This window comes from Antechinus flavipes, chromosome 3 (assembly GCF_016432865.1).
Source record: "Antechinus flavipes isolate AdamAnt ecotype Samford, QLD, Australia chromosome 3, AdamAnt_v2, whole genome shotgun sequence".
Lineage (NCBI taxonomy): Eukaryota > Metazoa > Chordata > Mammalia > Dasyuromorphia > Dasyuridae > Antechinus > Antechinus flavipes.
The window spans coordinates 592,763,854-592,791,073 of record NC_067400.1 but is presented as its reverse complement, the minus strand read 5'-3'; the positions used below and the strand labels follow the sequence as shown (position 1 = coordinate 592,791,073).

Here is a 27,220-nt window from a genome sequence, read left to right as displayed (position 1 = left end):
CTGGTGTCACATACAAATTTCTTGAATGAAAAGGAGATGTGAGTGAAAAAAGTTTAAGAAGCCTTGCTTTTAAAAGACTTATTTCTGTCACAGTGATATTGGTAGGGTGATGGGAAAGGAAGAAGGAAGGAAACAAATATTTATTAAGCACCTACTGTGTGCCAGATATTGTGCTAAGCGTTTTATAAATAACTGAATTATTCTTCATACTAACCATGTGGATGGATGACAATGATATTATTATCCCCATTTACTGTTGAGGAAACTGAGTCAGAAGGGAAGTGATTTGCCCAGAGCAACAAAACTAGTCTCTGAGGCAGAATGTGAATTCAGGTCTTTCTGACTTGAGAATCACTGCTCTTTTCATTACACCACCGTGCTGCCTAGATGAGACTCTGGAGAGGGCAGGGCATCTCATGGAAGTTAATTCTGTCCTTGCTATAGGGTCCAGGCAATGAGAGGCCCCCACAGTCATCACCCTCATCATCTCAGCATAATTTTCTTCCCAGTTTCTGCTTAGGCACAGCAAAACCCATTGCCAGTAGCAACAATGCTTCGTCACAATCCCTCAGCAGGGAAGAGAAATTGGGAAGCAAAATGCCAGGCCCAATTGGCATCTGGCCATATAAACTGTAGTCCTAAAAATTCAGAAACCTCACTTGATCAAACATCTCCTGGTGACTCTCTCCCATAAATTTCCACAAAAACAATACCAGGACACAAACAGTGGGTGAACCCTGATGGTAATTCCATGGCAATGGAGGATACACAACTTTCATGGTACCTAGACTCTGGGATGCAGGTCTATTTGAGCCTTTCCTCCCCTTTTTTTCCCTTTGAGACCAGATCTGTGGTTCCATCACACTTATTCCCTGGGAACAAACTCTTTCTATGAATCCATATTTTTGTATTTAATAATCTTTTGGAATTGCCTAGAGGAATTGAGAAGTAACATGTACTGCCCAGGGTCATAGAGCCAGCATGTGTATAAGATGTGTACAAGAATGAGTCCAGACCTTTCTCACTCCGAGATCAGCTCTCTTACCACTACAGGACACTACTTCTCTTTTTAATAGGCTTTTTCCTATTGTTTTCTTGCTAGGACTTTATTAATAGAAATAAAATATGATCTTTAATTATGTATGCACATTGAAAACAATTACATTACAATTAAAGGCAAAAATAAATGTTTCTACCAAAACTGCCCAGTGAGCTTTTCAGAACTGGCTGATCATCAGTTGCAGTTTTATGGTATATCACTAACCAGTGGTACAAGTGATGGCGGCAGGTCCACGATGGGATTCTACATCTGCCATCCCAGCACCAACCTTAAAGACTTCCAGAAGTTCACATCCATGCTGGAGGAGGATGATACATTTCTCAGTTACAACCAATCTTAAAGATGACCTAGTAAATCATATAGAAACTGGCATGGGATGAAATGACATAAATAATGACATCTATATAGACTTTTAAGGGATCTCAAAATGTTTATGTTAATTTTTCCTTTCCCCTCAAACAATCCTTATAATCGGTAAACTCCTTGAAGTTACATTAGCTTTCTCAACTGTCATTTCACACTGTTGATACATACTGAGCTTTAGATCCACTCAAAACCTCAACTCTTCTTCCACTGAACTGTTGTCTGGTCTCACCTCCCACACTAAGTCCCAATTCTGCCCCTAGTCAAAAAAAATCCATAATTATAATTAGATAATTGAGGAGAGAAGGATGTAAATGGAAGAGAGAAAAAAAATATAGAGAACCAATGAATAAAGAAAAATACAAGATGGAGCACTATAGAAAATTGGTCAAGAATCCCTTCAGCTCGGGGTGGCTGTTCTAATACCTGTCTCTCATAACAGAATAACTTTATTGAAATAATTTTCTTCCCCAATATACCTAGGAAAAATAAGTTCACTTTCACAACCTCTGTGACAGGTGGAAATTACATCCCATGAATGAGAAAGTAACACCAAGAAAGTATCTCCAAAGAACCTTCCAATCTTCCTGATGGATGGCCATAGTTTCTGATGGTTGTAAGATGGTTTTTGGAAAAAGTTCCGGTCTTGAACCACAAGAGAATATGTGATTTTGTGGAATCTGAAGGTGTTAAAATATTTATCTTCAGGACATTTTGTGAGGCAAGTAGGAAAATAATCAAGAATGATGGCATGAAAATGGACGGTACAGGAAAATGGCTGTTTGGCATTTAAAGCTCTTCATCACATGGCTCTCTCCTACTTTTCCAGTGTTATTATATCTTATTCCTCTTCAACAACTCTTTGTTGTTCCTCCCCCAAGACATTCCATCTCTGACCTTTAAGTCTTTAAACTGGCTGTCCCCCATAGTTGGAATGCCCCCCCTCCTGCCTTCTGGCTTCCTTCTTGGATTCCCAAATGGAATCTTACCTCCTATAAGAAATGCTTCCCAATCCCCCTTAATGCTCATGCCATCCCTTTGGTGATCATCACCATTTTATAGACTTTGTTTGTACATTCTTGTTTCCATATTGTTACTCCCACTAGAAAGTGAGTTCCTTCAGAACAGGGTCTCATTTCTGCCTTTTATTTATACCTCTGATAACTAAACCAATGCCTGGCATACAATAGCACTTAATAAGTCCTGTTGCCACTAATAAGTGCTAAAATGTCATTATGTTTTAGAAGGGGGGGCATCCTTCTGGGGGAAATTGCCCTGTATTTCCTTGATTCTACAAATTGATTTTATAGATGAGGAGAGTTTCACTGATTTCATCTAATCTCCTTTCATATATTCTTTCCCCATCCCCAAGCTATTAGATGGTACTGGCGTTTCTTAGCTACTTTTCCTTGGCTATGATCAGTGGCTCATTTGTTCTCCCTTTAAAATGCTAGATTTCAGAATCCAAACCATTAGCTCAAGTCATTAACTGGCTCTTGTGGCTTATTTTTTAAAAAAAATATGTTTACTTCTTGCCTCCAATGAGAAATATAACCATAATAATTTCTTTGGGGGGATCAGGCTTGTGATTTCATCACTGTTGTGAACCTCTGGGAAATAACTTTCTCTTCCAGTGCAGATTACCACCTGCCCCAAGACTAATAGACTTGCCTAGGGCATTGAGAGGCTAAGTCCCTTGTCAGTGCCTGCTAGAGGTAAGGCTAGCACCTAGATCTTCTAGATTCTGAAGCAGGCTCTCTGCTACTCAGCATGGAACAACAATAATAATATCAAACATTTATAAAAGTGGCTTAGAGTTTGCAAAGCACTTGACACACATTATCCCATCTGACCCTCACAACAACCCTGTGAGGTAGGAGCTGTGATCATCCCCATTTTACAGATGAGGAAATTGAAACTTAGGGAGATCCACTGACATTTAGTATGTGTCTGAGGCAGGAGCCAAACCCATCACTTCATGACTACAAACCACAGTTCTTTAATCAGTCTGGCTCTGGACTTGAACCCCAAACTGTCACTTGGGAGGTGGAAAACGTTTTGGTCCCACCTCATCATGGCTAATACCCCAGTAAGGTCAGTGAGAAATGAATGAACTCAAATCATTATTCTAGTCAAAGACTATGAGTCTTCTTATTTCCTGGTTGGGTCTCCTCATCCTCAGGCAGGAAGCCTACTCTGACCTTTGCTCTCTCTCCTTGCAGACCCAGGCCAGGGCATGGCTTTTCTTAGAGACTGGGCAACACTACAATGGTTACCTCATTGTTTCCTGAGCCTCTCATTTTCTTTTGACTTCAAAATCCTGAGAATAAAATCCTTCAACCACTGCCAACAGGGTCTGAGACCTCAAGGTCTAGAGGAGTGAGAAAGGTCTTGTTGAACTTGTGCTGATGGCAGACAAAACTTTCCAGTTGCCACCATTTTCCCTTCTTTTCTCTAAGATGGATTCCTGGCTTGGGTCCTTAGACATTAAGTGTGAGGAGTTTCTAGGTCAATCATCTTCTTCTTCATCTTCATCTTCTGTATCTTTGTTGGGAGCACACCTCTGGAAGCACTGGACCACAGTGGCCAGGAAGAAGCTGGAGATGATGGCGGCAATGGACACGGCCACGCCTGAGAAGATGATGATGAAGAGGTCTGTTAGGGAGAGGCTGAACTTGCACTCACTGAAACTGGCTTCGGACAATTCGTGCAGGAATATTCTTCTGTTTTCCATGGGCAGGGAGCACTGAATTTCATTGAGGCCTAAGGAAAAAAACCAGGCAGAGAAGAGAGCTTAGAACCCATTGGTTATTTGACCATAGGATTTAGAGCTCAAAAGGACTTGAAAGGTTATTTGGTAGAAACAGTGCTGAGTTCCAATCCAGCTATTCTATTTACCACTCATGAGAACTTGGACAAATTGTTCATATTCTCTTACCTCAGTTTTCCCATTTATAAAATAAGAATAGATAGTTTTATAATACCAAACTCATAGAGTTTTTATATGAATTTATATAATATATATAATTAGATAATATATGTAAAGTGCTTTGCAAATCTTTTAAAAATGTAGACAAGACTTGGTCATTGCAAAGACATTGGTATTGTAAACTGCCTCTGTCAATGTAAATTGAAATGGTCTTTGAGAATTGCCTGAAACACTGAGTCATATATAAGAGAAACAAGACGGAAATGCAATTTTTTGTCTTGGAGGTCAGCTCTCAATTCACTATATTCCATTCTTGCAATCTTAAACTGCTATCTACAAATGCCAAATTTTGTGGAGTTGAGGCAGTTAAGTATCGCTTAATGCATGAAGAACTGGGCCTGGAGTCAGGAAGACTCACCTTCCTGAGTTCAAATATGGCCATAGACACTTATTAGCTATATGACTCTGGACAAGTCACTTAACTTTGTGTGCCTCAATATATATATATATAATATATATATATATATATATATATATATATATATATATATATATATACACACATACATATATATACACACACACACACATATATATATACACATACATACATATATACATACATATATATACATACACATACATATATATACACATACATACATATATACACATACATATATATATACACATACACACACACACACACACACATATATATATATATATATAATATATATATATATATATATATATATATAACATATATATAACATAATAATAAAATAACAGCTCTTTCCACTCTCAGGTAGCACCTAGCAGCCAAAGTAAAAAGGCTATTTTCTAGCCAGTTACATATTGTGGAACCAAACAACAAGAATACTTTCCCATTTGGATTCCCAATCCAAAACCAAATATATTCAGGGAAAGTCACATGTCTAAGCTGATCACATGCTTTATACAAAGAAAAATAGAATCTGAATAAAAGAATAACTAAGTTATAGCAAGAGAACAAATCATCAATGGATGCTTGATTTAAAAAAGAAGAAGAAGTGAAGGAGAGAAAAGAGGTAAGTTGGAGAAAAAGAAATAGGGAGAAGAAAGAAATCCAAAGAGACAGAGAGGGACAGATAGAGGAGGGAGGGGAATGAGAAAAAGGAAAGAGAAAAGAAAGAGAAAGTTGGTTGATTTTTTTTTCTCAGATGTTCAATATATATATATATACATATATATATATATATATGTATGTATGTATGTATGTATGTATATATTGTTGTTGTTGTTGAGGCAATTGGGGTTAAGTGACTTGCCCAAGGTCACACAGCTAGGAAGTGTTAAGTGACTGAGGCCAGATTTGAACTCAGGTCCTCCTTGACTTCAGGGCTGATGCTTTATCCACTGCACCACCTAGCTGCCCCCATCATAACACTCTTATAAGGCAGAGGAAGCTACAATCATTTATATTTTATTGATAGGTACTAAGACTCAGATCAAATGATTTGCTTCAGATATCTGAGGTGAGATTTGAACCCAAATAGATTGCTTTCTCCAATCCAACATAAGCCACCGAATCAAAAGGAACCATGAGCCAGCTGATGAAGACAATACTCTCCTATGAAATCACACAAAGGTCATTTTAGGATTCCATGTAGCCAATCCAGATGCTTGAAATCACCACATCCCAGCCCCACTAAGATAAGAAGGAGGAAGAAGAATCAAAAGGGATAGAAAAGCCTAGCTCTACATAAAATCAAGTCAACAAATCACTAAATGTTTATTAAATGCCTACCATATGCCAGCATAGGCTAAGATTAATGAATAAATGAAAGAATGAGAAACACAGAGAATGATTTTCCCCCCTTTCCTACAGAGTGGGCATGCAATTCTCCATACAGTTCACAGGCTCTCAGAGATGGAAGAAACCCTAAAAACGGATCCATCAAACCCGTGATTTAACAAAAACATCTTCTCAAATCCACGAACAAGCGACCATTCCTCCTAGTAGAGCCCTCATTTCCCCAAGCAGCCCAATCCACCGAGAAATGGCACAAATGATTAGGAAGTGTTTTCTGGCATCCAGACTAAGTCAATCTTTCTGCAACTTCCACCCACTGCTGCTCCCTCGCTCGTCTTTTGGGGCCAACTGGAACAAAGCTAATCCCTCTTCCACATAACAGCCCTTCCAATACTTGGAGACAGCAATCACATCCTCCTGAGTCATCTCCTTAATCAAAGCTTGAGCTTCATATCAAGAAGCTTTACTGTAACTGCTTCTTGTCACCAATTGGGGAGACAGACTTTTTTCTTTTCTTAAAGGGACCAAAGTTTTTTCAGACCACTTGAAATGTTTTGAACATTTCTTATACATGCATTTGTGTGTGGCGTGTCCACAAGTTCAGTACAATAATTTATCAATCAAGGATCATTATTTTAAAACACTTACTATGTGCCTATGTAGTACATACTATACCATAGACCTCTGAGGCTACAATCAAGCTTCATCTTCCAGAGTTCAAATCTGGCCTCAGACACACACTAGCTGTGTGACCCTGGGCAAGTCAATGAATCCTGTTTGCTTTAGGTTTCCTTTTCTGTAAAGTGAACTGGAGAAGGAAATGGCAAATCACTCCAGGATCTTTACCAAGAAAACCTAAATATGATCACAAAGACTCAAACATATCCCAATAGCAATTTTCAGGACAGCTAAGTATAAGTGGAGAGAGTGTTGACTCTGGAGTCAGGAAGACTCACCTTTCAGATACTTACTAGTCATGTGACCCTGCACAGGCCACTTAACCCTGTCTGCCTCAGTTTCCTCATCTGTAAAATGAGATGGAGAAGGAAATGGCAAACCACTGCAGTATCTTTGTCAAGGAAACCCCAGATTGGTCACGAAGAGTCAGGTATGAGTCATAACAATTTTCAGGGCAGTTAAGTGGTGTAGTCGATAGAGTACTGGACATGGAGACAAAAAGACTTATCTTTCTGAGTTCAAATGGGACCGCAAAATTTACTAGTTGTGTGACCCTGAGCAAGTTACTAAGGCCTGTTTGCCTCAGTTTCCTCATCTGTAAAATGAGATGAAGAAGGACATGGTAAACCACTCCAGTGTCTTTGCCAAAACAAACAAACAAACAAACAAGCCCAAATGAGGTCATGGAGAGTTGGACACAATGGAAAAGACTGAACAATAAAAACATGTATACACTAAATCTTATGTCCTGGAGATACTAAGAAAGGCAAAAACATCCTCTGCCTGAACCAGGAGAACATTGTATACAATAACAACAAGATTACGTGATGATCAACTGTGATAGACTTGGCTCTTCTCAACAATGTGGTGATTAAAGGCATTTTCAATAGGCTTGGAATGGAAAATATCATCCGCATCCAGAGAGTGAACTATGGAGACTGAATGTGGATTGAAACATAGTGTTTTCACCTTTTTTTTTTTTCCTTTTTTATAGTTTTTTCCCCTTTGGGTCTGGTTTTTCTTGTATGTGACAAATATGAAAATATGTTTAGAACTGCACATATTTAACTTATGTCAGATGCCCTGGAGATACCAAGAAAGGCAAAAACATCTCCTGTCTGAACCAAGAGAACATTGTACACAGTAACAACGAGATTACATGATGATCAACTGTGATGGACTGGATCCTCTCAACGATGCTGTTATTTAAGCCATTTCCAATAGATTTGGGATGGAAAATAATATCTGTACCCAGAGAGAGAACTATGGAGGATTGAAACATAGTGTTTTCACCTTTTTTGTTTCTTGTGTTTTTTTCCTTTTTGATCTGATTTTTCTTGCACATGACAAATATGAAAATATGTTTAAAAGAACTGCACATATTTAACCTATATCAGATTGCTTGCTGTTTTGGAGGAGGGGAGGGAAGGAGAGAAAAAATCTGGAATACAGGCTTTACATGTATTTGGAAAATAAAATACTATTAAAAAGTAATTTAAAAAAAACTGCCCCTGCCTTCAAGGAGCTGACATTCTAGGTGGGAGATAATATAGAAATCACTATGGACTATGGAGATAGCTACAGGTTAGATAAGAAGTAATCACAGAGAGAAAAGTACTAGCAGCTAGGAGAGTCTAGGAACAATCTTCTGCAGAAGGTGAGATTTCACTGAGTCTTGAAGGAAGCCAGGAGACCCAAGTGAAGAAGAGAGGATTCTAGGCATCGGAGAGAGCCCGTGAAAAGGCATGGAGATGAAAAGATAGAATGTTGTAGAATTTTAGAAGTGAGCTCTTAGAACACTTAATGTCAGAGCCAGCAGGATCCTTAGGGGACATTTAATTTTTGTTATACCATTGAGGAAATCATGACCTGGAGAGAAGGGTTTTGTCTAAGGTCATAGCAGCAACCAATGGTAGAGTTCAGATTCAAATCCACGTCTCCAGAGTCCAAAGCCTCTAGTCTGGTTGTTCCAACATACAGGCTTTGTAAATGTTTTCTGTCAGTCTTGTCAACATTAACTAGTCACTTTTAATTATTTTTGCCAATTTGATTAACAAGTAATTTCCTCATATAAAGCAGCATGAGGTAATGGAAAGAGTTTTGGATTTGAATTCAGTATTTGAATCTTGTCTTGAATACCTTCCAACTATTACTATTTCATTTTATATAGAGAAAGAACTCACTTTCATGAAACTATTTCTTTTTTCCCATGAAGCTTTTTATTTTTAAAACACATGCATAGATAGTCTTCAGCATTCACCCTTGCAAAACCCTGTGTTCCAAATTTTTTTCCTCCCTGCCTTCTCCTATAGCAAGTAATCCCTTAGATGGCAAGTAATTCAATATATGTTAAACATGTGCAATTCTTTTGTACGTATTTTCACAACAATCATGCTGCACAAGTAAAATCAGATCAAAAAAGAAAAAATGAGAAAGAAAACAAAATACAAGTAAAGAACAACAAAAAAGTGAAAATACTATGTGGTGATCCACACTCAATTCCCAAGTTCTCTCTCTGGGTGCAGATGGCGCTCTCCATCTCAAGATCACTGGAACTGGCCTGAATCATCTTGCTGTTGAAAAGAACCACATCAAGGAATTATTTCTAATTTGTGTGTCATTTCTTGTAAAATTTATTTTTCTATCCTTGGATCATCTTTCAATTGTTAGGGAAAATCATCCCAAAATATTATCTCTAAACAGTAATAATAATAATAACTTATCTCTAAACAGTAATAATAATAGCATCTCTAAAATTATAATTCGAGATTATATAATTATAAATAACACCCCATTTGATTCTTACAATGGCCTACTGGGGTTGGTACTATCATTATCCCTATTTTGCAGATGAGGAAACTAAGGCAGAAAAATTTTAGGGTTCTCTCCCTGTTGATTATCTCCCATTTATCCTGAATGCAGCTTGTATGTATGTAGTTGTTTGCATGTTGTCTCTCCCATCAGGCTGTGAACTCAAGAGCTGGGGCTGCCTTCTTGCCCAGCGCCTGGCACATAGTAGGTATTTAATAGATTTTCTGATTAATAATTGACTTGCCCAGGGTCACACAGCTACCATCTGGAGTTGGATTTGCTCCTTTTACCTCCATCATGCTTTCCCACTGTACCACTTAGCTGCCTATTTATATTAATTTTAAAATAAAGCCAGCTAATTAAAAGCCTGTGAGCCTTTGCTGGCCTGCTGCCTTCACAAGCTGACTTTTGTTTATGGTATCAGTCTCAGTGCCAGAGACTGAGGTGTGCCTCAGGACAAATTAGCTCTTTCCAAAACAGGTCTCACATTTCATCTATTTCTACAAACAGGCTCACCAGAAACCCCATAGAGGTAGGGATCTTTAGGACAAAGACACAGAGAGACAGACATAGGATTCAGTTTGGATAGAGGACAGCCCTGGATTCAGCAGCAGAGGAGCTCGATTCAGATCTTGACTTTGCCCATTGACCGCCAGTCATATCATAGGATTGTAGATTTAGAAATGGAAAGGGTTAGAGAGATTGCCTTAGCCCAGATTCCAGATGTGGCAGTTTCTAGATAAAGAAAGTGAAGTTCTAAGTTAAGTGACTTGTTCAAGATTACATGGATAGTAAGTGGCAAAAATCAGCTCTGAACTCAAATCCTTCAAATTCAAACCCAGAGTTCATTCCTTTTTGCCTTACTGCTCCTCTGACCTCTGACCTCTCATTGCCTCAGTTTCTTTATCTGTAAAATTAGCTTCTCACTAATGGTGTAGTGGAATAAATACTGGCTTTTGAAAAGACTTTGGCTCGAATGCCACATCTAACCTCCCCTTGCTGGGTGACCATGGGACAAGTGACTTTGTCTCACTGGGTTTCAATTTGTCATCTGCAAAATGGGACTACATGATCTCTAGGGATTTGATTATTGTATAGAATTATAAGATTTAAGGTGAGGGTCATACAATGTCGAATGTGATTTTACAGAGAAAGAAATTGAAAGTGAAGGGAAAATGATTTGGCTCCCCAGGACCAATATCTGAATCCAGGCCCTCTATCTCCAGGTCCAGTTCTTACTCACAGCTTTACTTCCTCCCAAGCAGAGCACAAAGCTTTCATCTTTGAGAGATGCAGGGATTAAGCTCAGGACAAAATTCCAAGGAATGACTGAAATCCGTTCAGAACTTGGGGCTTTGGAGGTCACCGGCTGCTTCTCGTTAGACGCCTGGCTATGGTGTAAAGCTCCTGGACACTTCACTCCTGGGGACAAGCACAGATCTCTCCTCCTGCTCTCTGGCACAGGGCTTGGCACCCAGCCCTGGCAGAGACACGAGAGGAGCCTCCTGAATTAAACCTCCGTCACTCAGCCCATCGCTTCAAAGGTGACTTGAAAAACAGGCAGAGAAGTGGGAGACCTGGCTGGAATGTAGGGAGGAGAGGCTGGACTGTTGGAAGGTTAGCTGAGGTCTCTCTGTCAGCAACTTTGCCTCTGCAGAAGGTCCAAACGGGTCACATTCAATTGGCCCTCATCTACCTGGCCCAGTGGTACAGTAACAACAATCACTGACACATATTGCTTTGAGCTCTACAAAGAACTATTGATTCCTTTAGAAGCCAGAGAGTGCTGGACCTGTCAGCTAAAGACTTAAAGTCAAATCTGACCTCTGACACTTATTCCCAGGGTGACCCAGGAAAAAGCAGTCTCTTCATTTTGCCTCCATCCCTCCCACCTCCTCCTCTAATTGGTGAGTCTCTGCCCAGCGCCATCCTGACTTTTCTGGACTTTTCCGAGAGAGAGAGAGAGAAGGAGAGAGAGAGGCACAGAAAGAAACAGATAGACAAAAAAGAGAGAGAGATAGAAAGAGAGAGACATAGACAGAGAAATTGAGAGACAGAGAGAGGGGAGGGAGAGAAAGAGAGAAAAAGAAAGAGAAAAAGAGAGAGAAAGAGAGCAAGAAGGAGAGAGAATGAGTAAAATTGGAGAGAGAAAGAAAGAGAGAAAGAGTGAGTGGAAGAGAAGAGAGAGAGACAGAGTGTGTATGTGAAAGAGGAGAGAGAGAAAGTGAGAGAGGAGAGACAGAGAAAGAGAGAGATCTCTTGTCACCCCTGAGCCCATCCTGATTTTCCTTTGTGTGCTGTCTTCTCCCATTAGAAGGCAAGCTCCTTGAAAGGAGGGACTATCTCTCTTTTTGCTTCTATTTGTATTCCCATTTATCAGCACAGTGCTTGGCACATAGTAAGTGCTTAATAAGTTTTCTTTCTTTCTTTCCTCTCTCCTTCTTTCTCTTTCTTCCCTCCTTCCCTCTCTCCCTCCCACCTCTTTCTCCTTTCCTTCCTTCCTTCCTTCCTTCCTTCCTTCCTTCCTTCCTTCCTTCCTTCCTTCCTTCCTTCCTTCCTTCCTCTCTCTCTTCTCTCTCTGTCTCTCTTTCTATATCTATGTCTCTTTTTCCATCTGTCTCTCTCTTGGTCTGCCTCTGTTTGTCTGTCTGTCTCTGTCTCTCTCCTTTCTCTTTCTCTTTCTTTCTCTTTCTTTCTCTTCTCTTCTCTTCTCTTCTCTTCTTCTCTTCTCTTCTCTTCTCTTCTCTTCTCTTCTCTTCTCTTCTCTTCTCTCCTCTCCTCTCCTCTCCTCTCCTCTCCTCTCTCTCCTCTCCCCTCCCCTCCCTTCTCTCTCTCTCTCTCTCTCTCTCTCTCTCTCTCTCTCTCTCTCTCTCTCTCTCTCTCTCTCTCTCCTCCTCCTCCTCCCCCCTTCTCTTCCTCTGTCTCTCCCCCTCTCAGTTACTGCCTCATTTGTACAACAGGGATAATGAGAGCGCCAACCTCACAGAGATGTTGTAAGGATTAAATGAGATAATATGGTTTGCAAATATTAAAGTGAAAAGTGGAGATGTTTGTTATCATTATTAGCAATAGTAGTTAGAAAAGACTTTACCCGGATCTCATTTGATTTTCACAATAACCCTGCAAGATGAGTCCTGAAGGTAAGATATCCCCATTTCTCATGTAATCCAAATGAGCCCAGAACGGGTCAGTGATTCCCCATGGTCACCCAGCTAATGAGCATGGGAAGCACACTTCAAACCTGCAGTGAAGGAGGTGGAGGCGCAGCTTATCCCGGAGATGGACTAAACTGCAAATGGCTTTCGCTCGCTGTTGATCTCACTTATTCCATCCTTCTTTACTTAGCTCCCCAGGGCAGAACAGGGCCGGGGAGGTCACACTCACAGACACGGCCAGCTGACTCTGGACCTGGGGCAAATTCAGTTCTGGGAGGGAGTCTGGGAGTGCAGGACGTGGGCCCAGAAGGATAAAGCTGTGCTGGGACGCTAGGCCCGGTGAGCTAGAGGGCTAGGAATCCAAGTGAGGGCGAGCTGGAGTATCAGGACAGAGACCCCCACCCGCCCTGTGCCACTTAGAGCTCCAATTACCCTTACCCCAGCGGAACGCCCTGCCCTGTCCTGGCCTACTGCACAGTCCAGCTCTGGGAACATTCCAGCCTCTCTCCGATTGCTGATGAGGTCACATTGGTCAGCCTAGGCCGAAGCCTCCTGGTTCCTGAGGAGCCCCCCCCCCCCACCAGTCCCCATCTTCGGCTATTTCTGGAATCACTCGATTTTTCATCGATAGGGTTATCTGCCCGATGCCAGCTTGTTTGTTTGCCCCTCGCTCTCACAGCAACAGATTACATCCGGCTGAGCCAAATGTTTACATTCATTTGCCTTCCCTGAACATATGCTAAGTATTGAGCCGGGAGTCCCAGAAGTGGGCTGAGCTGTAGCAGAAGGCAGACTAGGATCTAATATTTTTATACAAGAGAGAATCTAAATTCAGATGGCGCTGGGCTGATGGCAAGCAAAGACGGCCCTGATTTTCTGTTTTCCTTTCTGCTTATATGTCAGTGAATGAATGAACGGATGCACGAATCAGTAAAAACCTACTGAATACCTTCTATGAGTCCAGGTATTGTGCTGGAGGCCGGGGATAGGAAGCCCCAAATGAAATAATGTGTGCCCTCAAGGAGACCCCAAATATGTGTGTGTGTACGTGTATGTGTATATTATATATGTACTTGTGTGCATATTGTATGCTTATATATGTACATGTATGTGTATATCATACTATAAATTTTATAAACATATATGCACATGTGTATTTATTTTATGTGTATCTTGTTTTTAGATACTCTATATGCACATACACATATTGCATATGTTCATATATATGAATGTATATATTATATATTTTACACAATGTATGTTACATACACTTGTGTGTATATGTATGCATGTATGTATGCACATTTCGTAATGTATATATTATCTATGTACATGTATAGAGTCATGTGCTATTTTATATATGTACAGAGATGTGCATGTGTATTTAAATAAGATTTACATATATATGTGCATATATGGAAGGATGTATGTATGTGCGTGCATTAAATATAATATAATGTATATACACACATATCCATATAGGTATATATGCATGTGTATATAGTGTATATGTGTATCATATATTTTAAATAATGTGTATATGCATATATACCTACATCACATGCACACACATATAGTATATAAGGATGTGTACAATACACATATATTCTTTTTTAATATAATGTATGTATATATATTATATAAAATATAATCTTTATATAATGTATATGTACACATTATATAAAATATAATCTTTATTTATATAATGTATACATACACATTATATAAAATATAATCTTTATATAATACATACATATACATTATATAAAATATATTCTTTATATATAAAAATATTCATGTATATATATGTGTATGTACATCTATGTATGTACATAGACATACATATACACATATACATAGAAAAATTCTCAAAATAAATTTAAGTCCATGAATCTGGGCTTAGACGTAGCAGTCAGGGTCACACTAACTCACAGATGATGAGTGACAGTGAGAACTGAATCATGGGTAGGATCACCCTGATACCGTGAGAGCTGGAGGGAACAGGAGCCCAGAAGTAGCTCATTCCAGGTCACCTGGGTCCTCATTGGCCAAGTCAGAATTGGAAGCCAGGTCCTCCGACTCTCTGCCCATCTCTGTTTCTGCTAAGTTGTACCTATGGCAAAGCCAGGAAGTGAAACCCTTCAAGGGTTTATATTGGCAAATCAACTCAAAAAAGCAGTGCCAGATACTGTGCTAAGGCTTGGGAATACACATAGAAGTAAGACAGTTTTTACCTTCAAGGACTTTACATTTTAAGGGAGGAGAGCTGATGGGGGATGAGAGGAGACTGTGATGGAGAAAGAAGTCCAAAGAATCAGGAGTGAAGCTTGGAGATAAATGAAGGAGTAAACCTAGCTGACCTGGGTAGACACCTTAAAATGGACATTATGGGGTGACAGAGCAATCAGAAGAGGGCAGAGGTGGAGTGACCTTCTGGGGGGAGATGGCTGCTGGGGAAGATGGAACTTTCAGGCTAGGCAGACTGTTGGACCATGGAGAAGAAAGCAGTCCGGAGCATTAGGAGGGAGCCCAGAGCGGAATGAGGAGAGAACATAGCTGGCCTTGGCACTTCCCTTAAAATGAAGATTTTTAAAAAAAGATTTAACCAAACAAAAAAAGAGGACGGATGAATCTTCCAGGGGGAGCAATATTAGCCAAGAGCAAAGAAGGTGGACTTCAAAGCTCTTGTAAACTTCAGAGTATTATATAAATGTAAATTATTATTAATATTTCACTTTGGTTCAAAGTCTTTGAGTCTCTGGCTCCTAGACAGTGATTCATATATCACTTATTTTATTTATATTACTTTTTATTAGTAGTATTTTAATACATTATGCTATTTGAACCTCACAAGCATGCTATGGGAGGGAAAGTTTTAATAATCCTGGTCATTTATGAACTAAGATGCTTACACCCTGACCCTTCTTTCCCATCTCCAAAATGTAGACTCTATTTGGATGCTATACAATGGACTCTAATAGGTGAGTTCTCTTCTGATTTTGCCCAGAACTTGGCTATAATACCACTTTCTTGCCAGCTTCAAACAATACTTCCCTCACCCCTTTCATCACTGGAATGTGGGTTCCTAATTCTGGGACCTTGGGCTCTGACAGGTAAGCTGTGGAATAAAGGTTGGGTCCAGAGTGAGGAAGACCAAGTTTAAATCCCTCAGGCACTTACCAGCTGTTTTGACTGGATGAGTCACTTAATTTTTGTCTGCCTCAGTTTCCCCATACGTAAAATGGAGATAATAATGGTACCCACATCCTACTGACTCTCAGAGAAGTAATCCAATATACTTACCCCATTCATAGTCATAATAATCACAACTTTAGAAGTAGAAAGAACAAGAAAGAATATTTAGGCCAGGGGGCCCTTCCTTTGTAGTCAATGAACTTATTATTATTTTTTATTATAGCTTTTTATTTACAAGATATATGCATGGGTAATTTTTCAGCATTGACCTTTGCAAAACCTTCTGTTCCAACTTTTCCCCTCCTTCCTCCCACCCCCTCACTCAGATGGGAGGTTGACCAATACATGTTTAAATATGTTAAAGTATATGTTAAATGCAATATATGTATACATATCCATAGTTATTTTGCTGCACAAGAAGAATCGGACTTTGAAATAAGGTAAAATTAACCTGAGAAGGAAATAAAAAATGCAAACGGATAAAAACAGAGGGATTGGAAATGCTATGTAGTGGTTCACACTCATTTCCCAGAGTTCTTTTGCTGGGTGTAGATGATTCTATTTATTATTGAACAAATGGAACTAATTTGGTTCATTTTATTGTTGAAGAAAGCCACGAATGAACTTATTTTTTTAAAGATAGTTTGATAATAGTATTTTAATATAATTGGTTTCCTTTATTCTATCATTTTTACATTTAGAAACATTATTCTGAGAAGGGACCCAAATAAGAAAGGTTAAGAATCCCTGATCTGAACCAACTCCCTCTTTTTTAAGGATGAGAAAACAGGGACCCAATGAACCAAAGAATCATAAAATATTAGTGATCGAAGGGATCTTCAATCACCTCATTCAATCTCCTCATTATATAGATGAGAAGTTAAGCAATTAACCCAAGTCAAATCAAGTCAAGGAACATTTATCAAGTGCTTACTCTGTGCTATCACTGCACCGAGTATTGGGGATGGAAATACAAGTAAGAGAAAGCTAGTTCCTGCCCTCAGGGAGTTTATATCTAATGGAAGAAGAGAAAGCCTATAGAAAAAAAAGTGATTAGAAAACAGTTTTGTTCTGGGAAGAGATCAAATGGAGATCTTTCAGGTTCAGTAATGGAAGAATGGGGGCAAATGGGAGCATAGAGGCAGAAGGAAAAGGCAGCTGGAAAATGGTGGAGAAATCTGGACACTAAAGGCTGGCCTAGGGCAACACAAGTACTAAATAACAGAACTTCTTTTAATGGCCTAGTCAATAATACCATCTTTCTAACTCTGTTTACATAGCTCAGAGGAGTCCTTCCAACCATATCCCACCCCTCCTCAATCTTTGATTATAATTATTCATCTTGTTCTAGGCTCAAAAGAACAAGGGACCATTGATCTCCCTTCTTAGAATGGCTCCATATTTAATGAGATGATGAGAGGTTCAATACAACTTTCCTGAAGAGACCTGTTAGCCACCCTGGAATGACAAAGTTCAGTTTCTCATTTAAGATTTTCTCAAAACTCTGCCTGTTCCCTTCAAGTCCCATCTTTCCTTGACTAATGACTTCACCGAAGCATCTGACACCCAAACCTGAGAGGACTGAGTATTTGCCATTCTCCTGAAATAGCTGATGACACAGAAGAAGGGAAGAAGGTAGATTAAGATTAATCTCTTTTTGGTCTGTTCCTTGCCAGTGAGGAGTCCTGTAAGGACAGATTTCTTTTCACCTTGTGGTAAAAAAAGTTCTCTCGGGGTCTATTCCACTAGAGTAGAGCACCCTTCCACTAAAGGTCAAGTGGCTTGGTAAACAATGCTCAGGAGTCTGGGGATGTAAGTTGGAGTGCTTCCAAGGAGACCACTCTCATAAAAAGGGAAGAAACTGAGGTTCAGAGAACTTAAATGACTTAGGCAACTAAAGTTTTGTTAGGAAAAAATTAGAAAATAATTCTCTAGTTAGGAAAATTTTTTCAGACATTAAACCTAAATGTGTCTCTTTGTATTTGCTACCAGTGATGTTTTTCTGTCCTCTGGAGACAAAAGGAAAGTTTCATCTCTTCCATGATAGTCTGCCTAATGCTCGAGGGTAGCTATTATGTTCCTCCTGAGCATCCAACAAGCTTTTAAGGAACACCTATTATATATGTCATGGGATTAGTACTGAGGATACAGAGACAAAGGAAAAACTGTCCCTTATATTCTATTGGAGATAAACAACACACACACACACACACAGATGCACATTCAGGCTAATTTGAGGAGGTGAGATTTGAGAGGTGATATATGAGCTGAACCTTGAAGGAAGCTAGGAACTCTAGGAGGTAGGGAAGGAGTATATTTCAGGCAAATGGCACAGCGTGGGAAAAACATGATAGTAGAGGCAGAGCATCCAACTTCTCAAGCATGTCCACCTTCTATCAGCTCCTGAGAAGCCCAATAGGGCAGATTCTCTCTATGACCTCTGGAATGGGTCTCACTGTCCCCAGCAGGAACCTGACTGCTTCCAGTATCCTTTGCTTCTGAACTCGCGACACAGCAAATGCTGGATAATTCACCTGGAGAAAAAGCCCTGGCTAATTCTTCCTGATGAACCTCTCACCCAGAATAAAGCAGGAAAAAACCCTGTAAATCTTTTTAGTCTGCAATCTATCATGTGTTCTTTCCTGATTTCATTCATTCAAAGGATCACAGATCCTTTGGGGAAGAATAACCTCCAAAGTTATCTTGTTCAACTCCTTTGTTTTTCAAAGGAGAAAATTGATGTCCAGGAAGATTAACTCATTTTTTTCAAGGCAAGAGAGAGAGGATGTAGCTGAGGAGAGATTTGAGTCTAGGTTATTTGACATGAAATTCGGCAGTCTTTTTTTTAGAATGATCTTACTTTTTTTATATACAGAATGTCTGAGGGCAGCTGCAGGGGGCAGTGGATACAGTGCCAGATCAGGAATCAGGAAGATTCACCTTTATAATATCAAATCTATTTGGTTAGATTTTTTTATTTAGTTAAGTAATTAACCCAAGTCAAGTCAAGTCAACAAGCATTTATCAAGTGTTCAAACACTTACTAGCTCTGTGACCCTGACCAAGTCACTTCACCCTGTTTTCTTCAGTTTTTTCATCTATAAAAATGAGCTGGAGAAGGAAATGGCAAACCAGTATCTGTGCCGAGAAAAATCCAAATGGGGTCAAGAAGAGTCAGATACAGCTGAAAAGGACTAATAAAATAATATAGGAAGCACAGAAAGAATGAGGGCTTTTATAGGGGAACCCCTGAAGAGACCATAGTGGAATTACTGAGGGAATGAGAGCAAGAGTGAGAAAAAGGATAGTCAGTCCAAGAGATTGGAGACACTGAGGAAGGAGCTGAACCTAGGCAGAAGTCAAAGGACTGAGAAGGGGAATTGCAAAGGAGGTGAAATAAGGAAGAATCAGTGATGAAGAGAACCAAGGGAAGGAGCCACAAAGCCTCTCCTTTTCTGAGCCCCAGTTTCCTCATTTGCAAAATGAACAGATTGAACCGAATAATCTTCACGATCTTTTCCAGCTCTAACATTCTCATCAATTTTTTCCAGTTGTGTCCAACTCTCTGTGACCCCATTTGGAGTTTTTTTTTTTTTGGCAGAGATACTACAATGGTTTGCCATTTCCCTTCTCCAGCTCATTTTACAGAAAAGGAAACTGAGGCAAACATGGTAAAGTGATTTGCCCGGGGTCACACAACTAGGAAGTGTCTGAGGCCAGATTTGAATTAAGGAAGATGAACTGACACTATGCACTTTGACACCTGACAGCCCCTCTTATTAATTTTGTGAATCAATAAACAATTATGAAATTCTCACTATATTATATTAGGCACAAGAAAGAGAGAGAATTTAACTGGGACCCTCCCTGTCCCTGAAAAGATTACAGTCTAGCAAATTTACAGAATACTAGTTCAGGATGGAATCAATGAAGGAACTTTTAGCTCAAATAATTATATAACCATTACCTCATACCAGGATCATCATCATTACTATTTAATCTAGCCTCCAAAGTTGACAGCCTTTTATTCTTCCTACCTGGATTTCATTCAGCCTGTAACATCTCTTTGACTCAGACTGCAAAGATTAAGAGTTGCATCCCCCCCAACCCCAGTCTGGGGGACATGATTGGTGAAGCGCTGGGCCTGGAGACAGAAAGGCCTGAGTTCAAATCCAGCCTCAGTTCTGTCTGCCTCAGTTCCCTCATCTGTAAAATATGCTCAATAAGAATACCCAGCTACCTCTTATAGTAGTTGTGAGTATCAAATGAGACAAAATATGTAGTACTTTGCAAATCTTAAATCATCATTACTATCATTATTATTATTGAAAGAGGAAGCTAAATCTGGAGAGGAAAGAATATGGGGAGAGAGGAAATGAGCAAGGTGGCCAGGTAGTCCCATGACACAAGGAATATTAGGATGAATATGACTCCTAGGGGCAGTTACCTTCTTCCAACCAAAGCCTCCTAGCAAGATCATAAAAGTAAAAATTAAAGTGACAAGTGTATAGTATAAAATTAAAATAAAAATCATAGGCACTTGCTTAGGAGGCTGAAAATTCTAGGAGAAAACAAGTGATGAAAAAGTAGTCCTCGGCCCCACTCCCTGCCTTATTTTAGAGGGGTGAGGGAAACCCACTCCTAATCATATCCTTTCCTTCTGTTAATGGCTATATCTGATTGTTTAAATACCTGTGATTGACTTTAGACAGTATTTTCTTGTGTGCCAAGATTCAGAACCCATGGACATGGGACAGCTCCAGAAGCTTCATAGGAGGCAATGATCTTTCCAGGATCTTAATCCTTCAGCCCTCTGTCAGAAACTATTTAGAAGTCTTATAACTGTACTTGCAAGAAGAGTTATTATGGAATATAAGGCCTTTTAGAATTTGCTTTATCAGTACTAATACATTATTGGTGGAATTGTGAACACATCCAGCCATTCTGGAGAGCAATTTGGAACTATGCTCAAAAAGTTATCAAACTGTGCATGGCCTTTGATCCAGCAGTGTTTCTACTGGGCTTATACCCCAAAGAGATACTAAAGAAGGGAAAGGGACCTGTATGTGCCAAAATGTTTGTGGCAGCCCTGTTTGTAGTGGCTAGAAGCTGGAAAATGAATGGATACCCATCAATTGGAGAATGGCTGGGTAAATTGTGGTATATGAACATTATGGAATATTATTGTTCTGTAAGAAATGACCAACAGGATGAAAATAGAGAGGACTGGCGAGACTTACATGAACTGATGCTGAGTGAAATGAGCAGAACCAGGAGATCATTATATACCTCAACAATGATACTGTTTGAGGATGTATTCTGATGGAAATGGATCTCTTCGATAAAGAGAAGATCTAACTCAGTTTCAATTGATCAAGGATGGAGAGAAGTAGCTATACCCAAAGAAAGAACACTGGGAAATGAATATAAACTGCTTAAATTTTTGTTTTTCTTCCCAGGTTATTTCTCCCTTCTGAATCCAATTCTCCCTGTGCAACAAGAGAACTGTTCAGTTCTGCACACATATATTGTATCTAGGATATACTGTAACCTATTCAACATGTAAAGGACTGCTCACCATCTGGGGGAGGGGTAGAGGGAGGGAGGGGAAAAATTGGAACAGAAGTGAGTGCAAGGGATAATGTTGTAAAAAATTACCCTGGCATGGATTCTGTCAATAAAAAGTTATTTAAAAATTTTAAAAAATATATAAAAAAAAGAATTTGCTTTATCAGACATGGACCTAATGGGATGACCTCCAAGGTTACAGTTGAATCCTAGATTTAGACCTGAAAGGGACCTTGGAAGTCATCTGATTAAATTATCTCTCTTGACAGAAGTGGAAACTGAGGCTTGCAAAGATTTGGGTAATTTAACCTCTCGGGGTCTTGGTTTCTTTATCAAAAAATAATTATATTCAATAACCTCTGAAATCTTGCAGATCTAAATTTATGAGACGGAGCCTGAATACAGGTATCCTGAATTCATTATACCATAAGATGTCACTTTTTTGCCTCAATTCTCCCTCCTGCGAAAGACAACTTTATAAGGAGACATCTGAGAGGGAGCTCCCAGCTTCAGCGAGTAGAGCTGAAAGCAAAGAAGGCTATGGTTCCCAAGAGTGCTAATCTTTGCCCACTGAAGTCTCCTTCATTAAACATCCACTGTTACATCCAGATGTAAAAAATCTCCATCGAAGCTAAGATGGATTCAGCCAGAGGAGACTTTGCGATTTCTGTTCAGTGAAAGGGTCAGCTGCCTCATCAAGTACAAGCTCCATCTTTACCATTAATCCCTGTGTGAGGAAAATGAGACTGAGAGCTGAAATTAGGTAGGACAGCAGATACAAAATGGAATAACTATGCTTTATTCCTATAGTTCTGTCTCTGTCCCTCCCCTACTCAAGAAATGTCCATGACTATTTTGGATAAAATATAAATTATTTTATGTAGTATTTAAAGCCCTTCACAACTAAGCTTTGATATACCTTTCTGGGATTATTACATATTATTCCCCTTTACTTATGCTACATTTCAGACAAATTGACTTACATCATCCCCATTCTTATCATTGCTAGCATTCATGTCACATTTTAAGGTTTGTGGAGTACTTTACATATATTACCTCATTTGATCCTTGAAACAAACCCTGGGAAGTAGTGCTCTTATGGTGCCCATTTCATCGATGAGGAAACTAAGGCTGATAGAGGTTAATTCAAAGTTGGTCTTCCTGACTCCAGCTCTGGATCCATTATGCCCCCCAGTAACCACACTTATATTTATTCAATATTTTATCTCCTGCTTTGGTGCTTTGGCATAGGGTTCTCTCCCTCCTCATCTAAGCTTACCTCCTCCCCCTCCTATTCCTTCCTTTTAAACTTTTATTCTATGTATATTATAAATCTTTTGTTCTAAGTTATGCTGTTCTTCTTCCTCCCTCTCTTCCTCCTTCTCTCCTTCTTTTCCTTCCTTCCTTCCTTCCCAGGTTATTTCTCCCTTCTGAATCCAATTCTCCTTGTGCAACAAGAGAACTGTTCAGTTCTGCACACATATATTGTATCTAGGATATACTGTAACCTATTCAACATGTAAAGGACTGCTCACCATCTGGGGGAGGGGTAGAGGGAGGGAGGGGAAAAATTGGAACAGAAGTGAGTGCAAGGGATAATGTTGTAAAAAATTACCCTGGCATGGATTCTGTCAATAAAAAGTTATTTAAAAATTTTAAAAATATATATAAAAAAAGAATTTGCTTTATCAGACATGGACCTAATGGGATGACCTCCAAGGTTACAGTTGAATCCTAGATTTAGACCTGAAAGGGACCTTGGAAGTCATCTGATTAAATTATCTCTCTTGACAGAAGTGGAAACTGAGGCTTGCAAAGATTTGGGTAATTTAACCTCTCGGGGTCTTGGTTTCTTTATCAAAAAATAATTATATTCAATAACCTCTGAAATCTTGCAGATCTAAATTTATGAGATGGAGCCTGAATACAGGTATCCTGAATTCATTATACCATAAGATGTCACTTTTTTGCCTCAATTCTCCCTCCTGCGAAAGACAACTTTATAAGGAGACTTCTGAGAGGGAGCTCCCAGCTTCAGCGAGTAGAGCTGAAAGCAAAGAAGGCTATGATTCCCAAGAGTGCTAATCTTTGCCCACTGAAGTCTCCTTCATTAAACATCCACTGTTACATCCAGATGTAAAAAATATCCATCGAAGCTAAGATGGATTCAGCCAGAGGAGACTTTGCGATTTCTGTTCAGTGAAAGGGTCAGCTGCCTCATCAAGTACAAGCTCCATCTTTACCATTAATCCCTGTGTGAGGAAAATGAGACTGAGAGCTGAAATTAGGTAGGACAGCAGATACAAAATGGAATAACTATGCTTTATTCCTATAGTTCTGTCTCTGTCCCTCCCCTACTCAAGAAATGTCCATGACTATTTTGGATAAAATATAAATTATTTTATGTAGTATTTAAAGCCCTTCACAACTAAGCTTTGATATACCTTTCTGGGATTATTACATATTATTCCCCTTTACTTATGCTACATTTCAGACAAATTGACTTACATCATCCCCATTCTTATCATTGCTAGCATTCATATCACATTTTAAGGTTTGTGGAGTACTTTACATATATTACCTCATTTGATCCTTGAAACAAACCCTGGGAAGTAGTGCTCTTATGGTGCCCATTTCATCGATGAGGAAACTAAGGCTGATAGAGGTTAATTCAAAGTTGGTCTTCCTGACTCCAGCTCTGGATCCATTATGCCCCCCAGTAACCACACTTATATTTATTCAATATTTTATCTCCTGCTTTGGTGCTTTGGCATAGGGTTCTCTCCCTCCTCATCTATGCTTACCCCCTCCCCCTCCTATTCCTTCCTTTTAAACTTTTATTCTATGTATATTATAAATCTTTTGTTCTAAGTTATGCTGTTCTTCTTCCTCCCTCTCTTCCTCCTTCTCTCCTTCTTTTCCTTCCTTCCTTCCTTCCCAGGTTATTTCTCCCTTCTGAATCCAATTCTCCTTGTGCAACAAGAGAACTGTTCAGTTCTGCACACATATATTGTATCTAGGATATACTGTAACCTATTCAACATGTAAAGGACTGCTCACCATCTGGGGGAGGGGTAGAGGGAGGGAGGGGAAAAATTGGAACAGAAGTGAGTGCAAGGGATAATGTTGTAAAAAATTACCCTGGCATGGATTCTGTCAATAAAAAGTTATTTAAAAATTTTAAAAATATATAAAAAAAGAATTTGCTTTATCAGACATGGACCTAATGGGATGACCTCCAAGGTTACAGTTGAATCCTAGATTTAGACCTGAAAGGGACCTTGGAAGTCATCTGATTAAATTATCTCTCTTGACAGAAGTGGAAACTGAGGCTTGCAAAGATTTGGGTAATTTAACCTCTCGGGGTCTTGGTTTCTTTATCAAAAAATAATTATATTCAATAACCTCTGAAATCTTGCAGATCTAAATTTATGAGATGGAGCCTGAATACAGGTATCCTGAATTCATTATACCATAAGATGTCACTTTTTTGCCTCAATTCTCCCTCCTGCGAAAGACAACTTTATAAGGAGACTTCTGAGAGGGAGCTCCCAGCTTCAGCGAGTAGAGCTGAAAGCAAAGAAGGCTATGATTCCCAAGAGTGCTAATCTTTGCCCACTGAAGTCTCCTTCATTAAACATCCACTGTTACATCCAGATGTAAAAAATATCCATCGAAGCTAAGATGGATTCAGCCAGAGGAGACTTTGCGATTTCTGTTCAGTGAAAGGGTCAGCTGCCTCATCAAGTACAAGCTCCATCTTTACCATTAATCCCTGTGTGAGGAAAATGAGACTGAGAGCTGAAATTAGGTAGGACAGCAGATACAAAATGGAATAACTATGCTTTATTCCTATAGTTCTGTCTCTGTCCCTCCCCTACTCAAGAAATGTCCATGACTATTTTGGATAAAATATAAATTATTTTATGTAGTATTTAAAGCCCTTCACAACTAAGCTTTGATATACCTTTCTGGGATTATTACATATTATTCCCCTTTACTTATGCTACATTTCAGACAAATTGACTTACATCATCCCCATTCTTATCATTGCTAGCATTCATGTCACATTTTAAGGTTTGTGGAGTACTTTACATATATTACCTCATTTGATCCTTGAAACAAACCCTGGGAAGTAGTGCTCTTATGGTGCCCATTTCATCGATGAGGAAACTAAGGCTGATAGAGGTTAATTCAAAGTTGGTCTTCCTGACTCCAGCTCTGGATCCATTATGCCCCCCAGTAACCACACTTATATTTATTCAATATTTTATCTCCTGCTTTGGTGCTTTGGCATAGGGTTCTCTCCCTCCTCATCTAAGCTTACCTCCTCCCCCTCCTATTCCTTCCTTTTAAACTTTTATTCTATGTATATTATAAATCTTTTGTTCTAAGTTATGCTGTTCTTCTTCCTCCCTCTCTTCCTCCTTCTCTCCTTCTTTTCCTTCCTTCCTTCCTTCCCAGGTTATTTCTCCCTTCTGAATCCAATTCTCCTTGTGCAACAAGAGAACTGTTCAGTTCTGCACACATATATTGTATCTAGGATATACTGTAACCTATTCAACATGTAAAGGACTGCTCACCATCTGGGGGAGGGGGTAGAGGGAGGGAGGGAAAAAATTGGAACAGAAGTGAGTGCAAGGGATAATGTTGTAAAAAATTACCCTGGCATGGATTCTGTCAATAAAAAGTTATTTAAAAATTTTTAAAAATATATTTAAAAAAAGAATTTGGTCACATAGTTACTAAGTGTCTGAGACAGGATTTGAACTTAGGCCTGGGCTTCAAGTAAACACTAGTACTCACTGTGCCACCTAGAATCTCGATATGGGTATAGGTTTTATCCCTTCTACCACAATCTAAGTTTTTTCAGAGCAAGGACTATTTATTTTAGAAGAACCTATCTAATATAGTGACAGAGCCATAGCAGGCTTTTCTAGGAGCTTGCTTTGAATTGCCCAATTTCTATATCATCAACAACATTCCTTAAGCATCTGTTGTGTGTCATTAGAAAGTAGCAAAAAGTGCTGGGCTTAGACTCAGAAAGTCTTAGGTTCAAATGCTACTTTTTACACATTTCACAATTTTAGGACCCCAATGTTAATCATTTTCCTTACTTGTGCCTCCAACAACTTATTAGAATTTAGCTACTAAGTCATGGAAGGGTGGAAACTCCATTTGTGGAGAGAGACTGGGTAGTCTTTATGATCAGGAAGTTATAGATCCTTCTTGTATTTGTATATGAATTGGTAAAAAATGAAAATTAACAAAGAAACATGGAAGAAATGCAGAGTGATGAAGACAAGACCAGAACAGCAACATACACTGAGGTTTAACAAAGATTTCTTGAGAGCATGGGGCAAATTCGTTTGGTGCTAGGGTGGGACACTATATTTTGTCCCAAACATCCTCATCCCTGCTGATCACGTGAGCATCTTTCCAATTTCCCAGCTTCATAAATTCAGAACTATTTTTGACTCTCTTCTCTCGTACATCATCCACTCAATTTTGTCACTACATCTATATGTTTCTTCTATCTACTCATATAGCTTTTACCAGAGGTCAGTCTATTACCAACTTTTACTTGAATTATGGCAAATAGTCTCTTAATTGACATCTTTACTTCCAGTCTCTCCTCTCCTCTCTCCAATCCATTTTGCACAGTT

At 39.2% G+C, this 27,220-nt stretch overlaps 1 protein-coding gene across 1 annotated transcript in view; it reads right to left on the bottom strand.

Moving 5' to 3' along the window:
* Positions 1-1,061: 1,061 nt before the first annotated feature.
* Positions 1,062-27,220, bottom strand: part of LRRC38 (leucine rich repeat containing 38) — a 50,657-nt gene continuing 24,498 nt past the window's right edge. Inside the window, exon 2 of the mRNA XM_051988512.1 lies at positions 1,062-4,186. Coding sequence (XP_051844472.1) covers positions 3,933-4,186 — 254 coding nt within the window. The 3' untranslated portion in view covers positions 1,062-3,932. The remainder of the gene's footprint in view (positions 4,187-27,220) is intronic.